We start from the raw sequence: 12,822 nt of genomic DNA, 5'->3' as shown, positions 1-12,822 counted from the left end.
ACCAATATTTAGTTGTATTAAAATTAATAAAGGTAGAAAAAAAATTAAGTCCGATGGGTTTGAAATGAAGACTTTAATAGTTAAATTAATTGTGAAAATATTTACGAACATTTTAATTAACCCGATCACGAATATATATAAAAATATGTAAACTTTGATGTTGAGAATATATAATGAAATAATTCTGCCGTTCGATTTCTGACGGTTAGGTGACATTTATTTTAGAATATGAAATGGAGCAATAAAGAGAGATTAAAGAACGTATAATTTTAAAAGAGGGAAGAGTCCCTGGACTCGTCGAAAAAATGGATCGGTGGAGGGGTCCGGGTCCATTGGACTCTCTTAAAAATATATATAATTAAAAGTCTGTCAGATAGTGTCATTGCTACCAAAGACTATATAAATTCTTTGATTGCCACTTTCCATCCCCCCCTTTGGCCCCCTATGTTGTTCAACTTGTTCGGAACTTCGGATTTCGGACAGAAGCGAGTACTGAATCAGATTGCGTTGTAATTTTTAGGCAATTTAAAAATGACTGGTGGTGATATTTTCATACAGGGTCAACCTCAACTTCTTAAACAGGATTTATCAAAATTAGTAAGTAATATAAAATAAATCAAAATAAAAGTTATTGTAATTTTAAATAAGCCTTGGTCTTGTTCATATTTTGGGTTACATCATCCATTGAATTTCTATTTTGTCCATGTGGATTGACTAGTTTTTAATTCAACCATATTTTTAGCAAAACTTTTACTATCTCTATGTTTATAACCTTTTTAAGGCAAACAACTTCAAAACGTAAATTAACCGTGAGGATTTTTAAAAACACAACTCCAAGAGTTCAGTTGCTGTTTTGTTCTATTATGCATCTGAATATTATTAATATACAATTATTGTCATTTTATATATGTAGGGTTAAACAGTTTTGTTTTTCGGTGGAAACTGTGGAAATGATTTCATACTCACTTATTATTTTGTAGGATGTGAGTAAACTTACACCTTTGACACCAGAAGCTATAAGCCGCCAAGCAACTATAAACATTGGTAGTTAAAAACAAAACTGATGGTTGTGTTACAGTTCACTGATAATTATTATATTTAGGAACAATTGGCCATGTAGCCCATGGGAAGTCTACAGTTGTAAAAGCAATATCTGGAGTTCAAACTGTTCGGTTTAAAAATGAATTGGAGAGAAATATCACCATTAAACTTGGATATGCCAATGCAAAAGTAATTAACCTTTAGCAGGGCTCCCACCAAGTCCCTTAAATAGCCAAAAGTCTTTATTTTTCTTCAAGGTCCCTAATGTACCCTAAAATTGGGATTTGGTCCCTAAAGCAGTGGTTCCCAAAAGGTGTTGCGGAACCCTGGGGTTCCGTGGAAGGGTCACAAGGGTTCCGAGAATTCCCAGCGTGGGCATTTTGTTTGTGTCAAGAGTCTTTTAAGATAAGTAAAAAAAATTAGTTGGGGTTCCGCCAGAATTAGGTCGATAATTTAGGGTTCCATGGCAAATAAAAGAATTGGGAACTGCTGCCCTAAAGTACAATATTTTCATGAAATTCATTCAAACCATCATAGACTTACAATATTTTTATACATCTGCCAGTGGCGTAGCTAGCATGGGTGAATATCATTGTGTGCTACTTACTAGTCTCAAGTTTGTAAGTTTTATTTATTTCACGGTCAGGTGTCACGCCCAAATGGCTGGCACCCGGGGTATACCGCCCGCCCTAGCTACACCACTGCATCTGCTCCAGGATTGTTTACAAAATAGTCAAATCTGAGGATTAACGATAAAATAATGATAACATAGTATTTAAGGTAGTGCCACAAGCTTGGTAACATTATTAAATTATGGGATAAAGCTCTCCTGTTAGGTTGTAAAATTTAAAAAAGATGAAATTCCAAGTCAGTTTGGGAATTTAGTTTCTAATAAAGATCTCATTATGTTTTACATATTTGTCCCTATTTGGTTCAAAAAAAGTACCTATCTTCCCTATTTTTTCTAAAGATTTTGGTGGGAGCCCTGCTTTTGGTTGATGTTATTGGCTTATTCATTTACACAACAATTTAATTTAGATCTATAAATGCAACAATGAAGCTTGTCCTAGACCTGCTTGTTATCGTTCTTTTGGTAGTAGCAAAGAAGATGATTTTCCTTGTGACAGGGCAAATTGTTCAGGGAGATACCAGCTACTAAGGTACAAACATTTCTGAACAATTTATTACTTGATGTGTGGATTTAATTTAGATCTTTCTTAACAGGCATGTTAGTTTTGTGGATTGTCCTGGTCACGATATTTTGATGGCTACCATGCTTAATGGAGCTGCAGTTATGGATGCAGCTATGCTGTTAATTGGTTGGTTTGACCATATTATATTTTTCCATAAGTACGACCAAGAATGAATTAACGTTAACTGAGCATATGCAGACGTAACTATAGCCTCTGCTTTCGTGAGTTATGGAAGATATTTTCCGCCTACATGGGAAGAGAGAGCTTGCGACTACAAGGAGAGCGCAGTCTTTCTACTAGTGGTTTTTCTTCCATAAATGATGAGGTGAACAGGGTGCTTCCTTCATATTCACAGTTAAACTTAACTCATTCTTGTTACAACAATACGGACTAGGCTTGGCCGATATAACAATTTAAGCAATCTCAATACTGATTTTGAGAGTATTCCGATACCGATTATTTAACCGTTGGAGATTTGGGGAATTGATACTGATTATTTACCGTTATTGGGTTTTCGGGAAATTGTAATGATACCGATATTGGAGGTTCGAGAAATTGTTACCAATATTGGAGATTGGGAAATTGTTACTGGTATTGGAAAATTGTTACCCATCCCATTACATAGCTTGTTTAAACACGTGAAATTATCATAAAGCCAAAGGTCAACGTTAGTAACCCAGCCACCTGAATTAAAGGCTTTAAAAGTCGCTCGATGACTTAAGCCGAAGGTGGTGCCTTGGGTATTAGCCTAGCTGATTATTATTATTATACCTTGTTTTTGAAATTATTCGTTTTAAAAAAACAGAAAATACAGAAGAAAAATTATACTAAAAACCACTTTGTGTACAATAAAAAAAAGTTTTGCTACCCATTCAGGAGCTTCCTCAGGTCTGATGAGGGTGGGTATTGTACGTTAATATATATATACCAACAATTTATTTTTTGTACAATGTAACAAAAATTTAATAGTATCGGTATTTTAAAATCGGTTTCGGGTAAAATCAATAATTTAGACACTAACCGATTAATCCGGAAAATTGTGATATCACTACTTCGGACATTTCAAAAGTAAAATGTTAATTAGGAGCTTGTGAATAGCTCTCAGTAATTTATTTCGAAGAGAGACATACTTAAGGAACAAAATTATAGATTTATGATTTGACTATACAAAATATACTTCCTTATCAAATAGCTGGAAATGAATCTTGTCCCCAACCTCAAACATCGGAGCATTTAGCTGCAATTGAAATTATGAAACTGAAACATATTTTAATCTTGCAAAACAAAATTGACTTGGTTAAAGAATCCCAAGCCAAAGATCAGTACCAGCAAATTTTGAAATTTATACAAGGCAAGATAAAAAAATAATACAGAAAAAAGTAGTTCGGAAAGGTTTGAATTTTTAGTCTATTAAACAGGCACAGTTGCTGAAGGTGCGGCTGTGATTCCCATTTCAGCTCAATTGAAGTACAACATTGAAGTTATTTGTGAATACATTGTGAAGAAAATCCCTATACCCTTAAGAGATTTTACTTCAGAGCCAAGACTAATTGGTGAGATAATTTGGCTAAACTTTTCTGTTTAAAAACACAATTTTTCTATATTTTTTGGTTTAAAGTAATCAGATCATTTGATGTCAACAAACCTGGATGTGAAGTTGATGATTTGAAAGGTGGTGTGGCTGGTGGTAGTATTTTGAGAGGCGTGTTAAAGGTATTGATTAAGAAGCATCTTTTTCCTTTAGGTTAAATTATTTTGATAATTTATGAACTTTGAAAGGTTGGCCAAGAAATTGAAGTTAGACCTGGTATCGTTACTAATGACCAAGATGGTCGTTTAATGTGCAAGCCCATCTATTCGCGTATTGTTTCATTGTTTGCAGAACAAAATGACCTTCAGTTTGCTGTTCCTGGAGGATTAATTGGTTGGTTATTTTACTACTTATTTATTGTAGTAATTTTCACTTATAAATTTTTATTTTAGGAGTTGGAACAAAAATTGATCCAACTCTCTCTCGTGCTGATCGTATGGTTGGCCAAGTTCTTGGTGCTGTGGGTGCTCTTCCTGAGATATTTACAGAGCTTGAAATCTCTTATTTCTTGTTGAGAAGATTGTTAGGAGTTAGAACTGAAGGAGATAAGAAAGGAGCTAGGGTATATAAATTAAATTTTTTTTACAACTTATATGCAATTGCAACAATTTTTCTTAGGTACAAAAATTGACTAAGAATGAAGTGTTGATGGTTAATATTGGATCTTTGTCTACTGGTGGCCGTGTTTTGGCAGTAAAGGCTGATTTAGCAAAGATTAATTTAACAAATCCCGTCTGTACCGAAATTGGAGAAAAAATTGCTCTCAGCAGAAGAGTTGAAAAGCATTGGCGTTTAATAGGATGGGGACAGATTAGACGGGGCTCTACTATTAAACCAGTTGCATAGGGAATAAAATTTTCAATACATTATGGAATAGCACGTTTTATTGTGTTATTTATTAAAAAAAAATATGAAAATTGTGCTTTTTTTTTTCATGGTGAAATTCCTTTCTTTCCTTTACCTCTCCCCTCCGCTTTTATGACAAATTAGCCCCTCCCATTATTGAAAAAGCGCGTCCCTAAGGAAATGGCGTTGAATGAATGATGTTCAGTGTTTTCAATTTGGTTTACATAGTGAATATAGTAAGAAATTATTAAAATATTTTAAAATTAATATCATTTAGTTGTATATATTGTTGTTTTTATAAGTTGAGAGATTGTCATTGGTTCTTTTACTGCTATTTCACGAACTTTTGCATGACGTAGTTACATGGTCTAAGCCTTGGTTGAATAATCCTTGGAAAATTTTAAGAACTGGCGCCATTAGTAAGCCTTATCTTTGGAAAGCTTCAATATTTTCTGAAATCGGTAATATATTTTAAGTTATTCGGAGTTGTTACGTTAGGATATGCGCGTAGTGTAAAATAGTTAATCTACATCATATGCATATAAAGTTAATATTGTATTCGAATTTGTTCGAATTCAACATTAACTTTTGTCACTAATGTCTACCACACACAGTGACACATAATACCCTTAATTTGTGATATAATACCCTGTGTTTGAACACCTGCCCAATATCTATCTTAGGTATTGCTTAAGCCTATAATAATCATACCTATTTTACACCTACTATGTTTTGATCAGCTCATCTTGACTCCCAGGTGTATGTTTACAACATTTGTTACTACTACTAGGCAACTATTATAACAGCTACTTGCGGTTATTATACATTTACATGTATATATGTTGATTTAGTAAGTATGCTGATTTATTGGAATTTCCATTGCTAATTTAGTAAATTTTATATCACTTGTATTTTTCAGTTACCAAAAACTTGTCCTTCATGGTTTTTAAATAAAGATACATAATGTTTTCTAGTAGAGGTAACATTTAGAATTAAAATTTTAAAGAATCTTAATTTTTATTTAAAATGTAATGAATTTCAACAGGTGGAGGTACCAAGGGTAGAACAAAACCCACGTGTGGCTGTTGCGCCCAACATAAAGATTTGAAATATTCCATTCAATTTGGCCATAAGAGAAAAGAATTCTGTTCTGAAAGCTGTCTCGCAGAATTTAAACAAGAATTTCTTAAAGTTCGTTGTGTAATATTTCATATTTTATGTTATGTCAGGCTTTTATTTTTAATGATTATCAATTTAAGTTAGTATTTTGCAACTATCCAGTTTTAATTATAAGATGATTTTGTTATTGGATGTTGTGCAAAAACTGTATGTCCGATTGTTAACAAAAAGGTCCCGAATTTTGCTCCTGATCAACTGCAGGACCTTTGTACGCAATGTGGAATCCACATTAAAGGAAACCCAGTGAAATACACTCCAAACAATCAGAATGAACCAAAAGAATATTGTAGTTCAGAATGTGTTGAAAAGTACAAACTGAAAGATATCCCTGTGATCCCTATACTTCCTCCTGATACAAGGTCCAAAGGAAAACAATCATACGGAGCTCAGTATCAATATGAATGCCCTGGTATGGTAGATTATCTTGTTTTCATTTTTCACACTGGTTTGGTTTTACACATTTTTATTCACCAGGTGTATTTGATTGGGATGAATATTTGAAAAAGACAAATTCTAAGGCTGCTCCCTCTTCCTGCTTTCAACAGGTGCAATATTTAACCAAAAGAGACCTTTGATAAACAACCTCATTGAACTTCTTTTTTATTCTAGCTACCAAGCCCTCCAATTAATGAGTTCAAGTTGAATATGAAACTAGAGGCTCTAGATCCCCGTAACGTGACATCCACCTGTATAGCTACTGTAGTGGGAATCCAAGGATCTAGATTAAGGCTGCGTCTAGACGGAGGAGATGATAAAAATGACTTTTGGCGTTTAGTAGACTCCTCTGATATTCAACCTATTGGGTATTGTGAGAAGAATGGGGATATGTTACAACCTCCTCTTGGTTTTCGGATGAATGCTTCGTCATGGCCAATGTTTTTGCTTAAAACATTAAATGGAGCTGAAATTGCACCCTCCAAAATATTCAAAAAGGTGCATAAATTTCTTTATTTTCTGCATAATTTTATGTATTCTAATACCATTATTTTGCTTTAACATGATGCATTTAGGAACCTTATATGCCCAAAGAAAATAAATTTCAAGTTGATCAAAAACTGGAAGCTGTTGATCGTAAAAATCCACATTTAATTTGCCCAGCTACTGTAGGAGCTATCAAAGAAGACCAAATATTTGTAACATTCGATGGTTGGAGAGGTGCATTTGACTACTGGTGCAACTACTACTCTCGAGATATATTTCCAGTTGGTTGGTGTAAGGCCAGCAATCATCCTTTACAGCCACCTGGCACCAAAGGTTAGTTTCTTTTTATTCATGTACTTCCATGTTTATGTAATTGAAACTAAGAAATGTTTTAGCACCTCAAGTACATCCGGCTAAATGTAAACCTCTGCGCCTGAGTCTTTCTCAAACATCTCCCGCTGGAAATCTTCCTAATTCAGCCCCAGCTACCATTACCTCTTCATCTCCCATTTCATTCCCCATTTCTCACGGATTGTCTCCAGCATCATCCCCACCCCCCCGGAACGGTTCTAGCAATGGAAATACTTCAAAAAGTACATGAATTTCACTATATTGTTACAAGTTAACTGATAATAATTACGTTTCATCATTAGATGGACTTGTAAATCTTGCATCCTCTAACAGTAATAGTGATAGTCTTTGTAATGGCTCTTCAGTTCCTGGACGCAGGGCTAGCGGTGCCCAGTCACCTTCCGTAAGGTCACCTCCACCTAATCCTGCTGCTTCTCAAGCTGTCAAACATGAAGCCAAAGCTTCCAAGAATACGTTGGTAACAGAGCCTGACACAAGCTCTTGTTCCAATAGTTTTTCTTCAGGTCCTTATTTTCTTTCCAATTGCTTCTTAGAAAAGGCAAATAAATTTCTTTCCTTTACATATAGTTTGTGTTTACATCAACCATACCTGTACTTGCGGACCTTATTTAAATAGTACTAAAGTGTCGCAGTTGCCTTCTCATTATGGACCCGGTTTACTCAATATTGTTTTGAGGGATGTGGTGCAAGCCATCATAGATTGTGCAATAAATGAAAAAAAAGTTTTTCAGTTATTACGGCAGGGAACTGGTAAAATAATTTTAACCGGTAAGATTTTGAAAAAGTAGCCTGGAAAATTTTTCCTGTATTAATGTATGTTTTGTTTCATAAACTGTGCAGCAAATTACGACAACAAAAACCACAGCATCCATCTACCCGCTATGGAAAATATTTCTGATATGTGGGCGTATCTTGAAAATCTAGCTGAGGATTTGCTTTGCTGTGGGAATGTATTTACGAAACAAACTCTTGATGAAGGCTGTACTAAATGTGCGTGTAATGCATTTTTCTACAATTTTTTCTTAAGTAAAATTTTGATCTTCATCCTTAGGTGATAAAAACAAGTCAATTGATAGACTAAGGCTATCAAGTAATTCGTGTCATAATGACATCTTATCAACTTCAGTCACCAATGTTAAGTTTAATGGTCCCGGTAAAAATCCAGTAACTATGAGTAGTAAGAAGAATGGGGGAGTTGCTTTAGATAGCAAAGGGAAAAGAAGATGGTCTTCGGAATCTTCTGATCAAGCATCGGGTGGCCATGTTAAAACAGCTTCTAAAGCTCCCAGACTTCAAAATTCAATACCTAATGAACACGAAGGTTTGTGCAAAGTACTCCAAATATGTAACGCAAAAATGTATTGATTCTTCGTTTGTTTTAGCAGCGAGCTCTACTACAGTTCTTCATGAAAGACCACAACATCCTCCAGAATGGAGCATTGATGATGTTATTCACTATGTCATATCTAACGATCCTTCATTAACTATTCACTCTGAACTGTTTAAAAGACACGTGAGTTGGAAAATATTGTCTTATATATGTTGTAAAACTTGACTTATATGACCTTATTAATCTTAGGAAATTGATGGTAAAGCTATGCTGCTTTTGAACAGTGATATGATGATGAAGTATATGGGCTTGAAATTGGGGCCCGCGTTAAAGATCTGCAACATGATTGATAAGCTAAAAAAGAAGAAAGGCCTATAAATTTGTGGAAAAGAAAAGAATACTATTTTTTTGAAACCACCAACCTATCGTTGGTTTTATTAATATAATGGCCTACGGGGAAATCAAAAATAAAACATAGACATGTAGCTGGAAAGCGAAGGATTGATTTATCTTTATTAAGTACGATTAGTTTTTAGAAGCACTTTTTATTAGACCACCGTTAGTTTACCTACATATATATAATGATTATATAGAAAGCTATTTTTAAACAATTTTTGTTTTCAATTATGACTAATCTTCGCTAATAGCTTTGTGCTTTGATTCCTCGAGACCATGATGTTGCGTTAAACATATTGTACAGCCCTTGCAAATAAAAGTTAATGCAAAAATATTTCAAATTATATTTTTAATTAGTCTCGAGAAAGAACTATTTTTCTCATAAAAAAATTCATTGTTCTTCGTTTTTTTTTGTCAATAAATGCGTTAAAACATTTTCGTTAATGTAGATGTTACTATTGAGGCCGTATTGGCATAATTGTTTGAAACAAAGACTATATAAGCTATCGCTTATAAGAATTTATATAGTCTTTGGTTTGAACACAGCCAACTTTTATTACGCGCTATACACTCTTTTATGAGCGTATCACCCCATAGAAATATCATAGGTACCTATGAGATTTCTATGTATCGCCCTTCCCTTTACAATCTCCCATGTGGCAGCCACCACGGCCGTACTACCTATGGCTATACTTTTATTGAATTTCCCCCCCTAACGGGTCCACTCCCCATGTAGTCAAGCTATGGATTCTCCCACGAATATTCATAGAGGCGAATTGAAAGTCAGTGCTGACCCTTCGGCGAGCTATGCGTGATAGCTCACGTGGCGCCACCAATGCGCGGCAAAAAAAGCTACAATAAGCATTCAAGGCATGTACGATTTACGAACCTTGTATTATTATACTCTTCCGCTTAAGCTGAGTTTATAATTTTCAGTGAAGCGTAACATGTCGGTGGTTCTGTGGAGAGGTAACAAGTTGGCAAGCCAAAATATACCTCTCCTCGGAAGAATTGTCCCTATTTAGTGGTATTAATTTCTCGAGATAACCCTTAAAGATATATCTCCGCAATTTAGAGTCATTTGTTAAAAATGTTATCCCAGTTCTATCCCGCCCGGTGTAAAATTTTAATTATAATTAAAATAATTGAGACGAAACGACCAATTTTAATTTATTCAGAATATCATAAGTTAAGTAGTTACAACAGTGAGTTAGACGTAGTATAACAATGCACAATTGAATTAAACCCTTTTTACCTCTCCGAGGGGACAAAGTCCCCTAGGAGGGGTTATACAACGACCGTGTCTGTCTGTGGGTGGGTCTGTGGGTGTGTCTGTCTGTCAGGACTGCGAACGCGTTCGCATTTTCGGTGCAAAGTGTAATCACTGCGTACGCAGTTTCTCAAAGGGTTGGCAAAACCACCGTGTGACGGTGAGCGTTAACGGATGCATTTGCGGTTTGGTTCGGATGGTGTTTTTTCGCTCACCGTCGTGACGGTTTGGTGTATTACGGTTTTTGTAATGTTTATGCGTAGGTTGTGAGTGTTGAATTTGTTGTGTTTGTGTTCTGATGGATGTGCATGTTGAGTCTGTTGTGTTTATATGGGCGTTTTCTCTCCAACTTCTTCTTAATGACTTTGGGACGGACCGAGTGCTGAGTGTAATGCTACCTCTCAACGTCCAATGGCAGGGTTTCCACCAGTTGTACACGGTATTCGTCTTAGTATCAATTTGCGATCGCATCGGGCGGAATTTGAACCCGAGACCTCCTGATTGACAGGCGGACGTTCTACCACAGAACCACCGACACTTGTTACGCCTTATTGAAAATTAGACCTTCAGCTTTATCGGAAGCGTATTTAATAGAGTACGAAATTTTGGTTTAATTGAAATAGAATTGAAATTGAAATTATTGCATCGAAGAAATTCTAATTTAGCGTTTCTCTATTGATTAAAAACAAATGCGCCACCCAAGTTTCGAACCCAGACCATTCGGCTTGGCAGTCGAGCGCTCTACCACAGAACCACCGATAGCTGCTTAGATTCACTGAAATTAAGACAGGCATCGTAAGCATAATAGGTAATAAAGTCTTTTTTTATTAATGAATTTATGAAGGCCTAATCTGGTATTTTTTAAAGGTTAAATCTTGTTTTAGCGCAGTCAGCCGAGATTAGAGGGTTAAAGGGTAGACCCTGTGGGTGGTCCACTTTCTTAACGACCTATATATAGTTCTGTTAATTCAAAGGAGATAATTTAACGTTAATTGCTTTAAGAGGTGGCGGTTAGTCAAATGGCTCTCTGTGCTTTGTTGATGGTAAGGTTTTTGCTTCTTGTAAATACATTTGGTGTGGATATTTGGATATCTACGATTTCTAACGCAGTCAATAATTTCTTGGGTGTGCGAGTCATTATATGATATTGGAAATTGGACGGCATTGGTCTTTTTCATGTGGTATGCGTCACAACGTCAACAGGAAGTGAACGAGTCGTCCACTACCAGATATCTACGGTATCTTCATCAAGGGCGAGTGTTGAAATAAAATGAGCGTTAAAGATGCGGCAAGTATTTCGTAAGCGAGTAATTCCAAAAAGCCTCTGTAGATATTTATTTCATTAAAATTTGCTTCGTATTATATTTAACTGATAAACTTGTTCTGTAAAAGGGTTTAATTCAATTGTGCATTGTTATAGTACGTCTAACTTACTGTTGTAACTACTTAACTTATGATATTCTGAATAAATTAAAATTGGTCGTTTCGGCTCAATTATTTTAATTATAATTAAAATTTTATACCGGGCGGGATAGAAATGGGTTAATATTTTTAACAAATAACTCTATAAATTGCGGAGATATACCTTTAAGGGTTATCTCGAGAAATTAATACCACTAGGGACAATTCTACCGAGGAGAGGTATATTTTGGCTTGCCAACTTGTTACTGTACAAGTTTGTCAGTTGAATATAATACAAAGCAAATTTTAATGAAAGAAATATCTACAGAGGGTATTATAACGACCGTTCGCTTTTTACCTCTCCGAGGGGACAAAGTCCCCTAGGAGGGGTTATACAACGACCGTGTCTGTCTGTGGGTCGGTGGGTCTGTCAGGCCTGCGAACGCGTTCGCATTTTCGGTGCAAAGTGTAATCACTGCGTACGCAGTTTCTCGAGATCTCTGCGTTCGCAGTTGCTAGTAATTAGGGAACAAAGTCGAAAAACCGTGTTTGTAAAACCACCGTGGGACGGTGAGCGTTAACGGATTAATTTGCAGTCGGGGTTGGTTTGGTGGTTTTTTTTCGTCAACGCTCGCCGTCACGACAGGTTTAATTCAGTGGTTTGGATATTTCGCTATTGTAATGTTTATGTGTAGGGTGGTAATGTTGTGTTATTGTTATGACGTTTGTGGGTGTTGAGTTTGTGGTGTGTATGTACGGGTGGTATCTCTCCAACTCTTTCTTTGTGAATGGTAAGTTTTTCGCTTCTTGTTAATAAGTTTTTTGTTGGTGTGGATATTTGGATATCTACGATTCCTAATGCAGTCATTGATATCCTGGGTGTGCGAGTCATTATATGATATTGGAAATTGGACGGTTTTGGTCTTTTTCATGCGGTATGTGTCACAACGTCAACAGGATGGTTCCGACAGTCTACGAGTCGTCCACTACCAGATATCTACGGTATCTAGATCGGGCGAACGTTGAAATAAAATGAGCGTTAACTATGCGGCAAGTATTTCGTAAGCGACAAAAATACAAATACCCTCTGTAGATATTTCTTTCATTAAAATTGGCTTCGTATTATATTTAACTGCTAAACTTGTACCGTAAATAGGGTTAAAGTCAATTGTGCATTGTTTTAGTACGTCTAACTCACTGTTGTAACTACTTAATTTATAATATTCTGAATAAATTAATCTCGGTTGTTTCGTCTCAATTATTTTAATTCAAATTAAAATTT

General features: G+C 35.6%; 2 protein-coding genes across 8 annotated transcripts; both read left to right on the top strand.

Annotated features, from left to right (window-relative positions):
- The first annotated feature begins 429 nt into the window (after nt 1-429).
- eIF2gamma (eukaryotic translation initiation factor 2 subunit gamma) lies at nt 430-4,742 on the top strand. Its single transcript, XM_090156936.1, has 12 exons — nt 430-489; nt 559-597; nt 981-1,044; nt 1,103-1,230; nt 2,080-2,201; nt 2,266-2,360; nt 3,427-3,585; nt 3,653-3,787; nt 3,853-3,947; nt 4,014-4,158; nt 4,218-4,387; nt 4,444-4,742. Exons 1-12 carry the CDS (start codon nt 445-447, stop codon nt 4,669-4,671), a joined length of 1,425 nt encoding a protein of 474 aa, XP_090013062.1. The 5' UTR covers nt 430-444; the 3' UTR covers nt 4,672-4,742.
- A 52-nt stretch (nt 4,743-4,794) lies between these two features.
- Scm (Polycomb protein Scm) lies at nt 4,795-9,203 on the top strand. 7 transcript variants are annotated; one of them, XM_090156929.1, is made up of 16 exons: nt 4,843-4,907; nt 5,031-5,132; nt 5,412-5,521; nt 5,591-5,650; nt 5,717-5,871; nt 6,022-6,259; nt 6,325-6,395; nt 6,460-6,783; nt 6,861-7,104; nt 7,167-7,364; nt 7,425-7,646; nt 7,711-7,911; nt 7,984-8,133; nt 8,195-8,464; nt 8,526-8,656; nt 8,723-9,203. In XM_090156929.1, exons 4-16 carry the CDS (start codon nt 5,635-5,637, stop codon nt 8,849-8,851), a joined length of 2,349 nt encoding a protein of 782 aa, XP_090013055.1. In that variant the 5' UTR covers nt 4,843-4,907; nt 5,031-5,132; nt 5,412-5,521; nt 5,591-5,634; the 3' UTR covers nt 8,852-9,203. The 7 variants fall into 7 exon arrangements, with proteins under 7 accessions (XP_090013058.1, XP_090013055.1, XP_090013056.1 ...); XM_090156932.1 differs by lacking the exon at nt 5,031-5,132 and having other exon boundaries at nt 4,795-4,907; nt 5,429-5,521; XM_090156930.1 differs by lacking the exon at nt 5,031-5,132.
- The last annotated feature ends 3,619 nt before the right edge of the window (nt 9,204-12,822 follow it).

Source organism: Leiobunum rupestre, chromosome 8 (assembly GCF_980474605.1).
Source record: "Leiobunum rupestre chromosome 8, qqLeiRupe1.1.hap1, whole genome shotgun sequence".
NCBI lineage: Eukaryota > Metazoa > Arthropoda > Arachnida > Opiliones > Sclerosomatidae > Leiobunum > Leiobunum rupestre.
The sequence above is the reverse complement of the archived record's forward strand: the minus strand, read 5'-3'. Positions and strand labels throughout refer to the sequence as shown.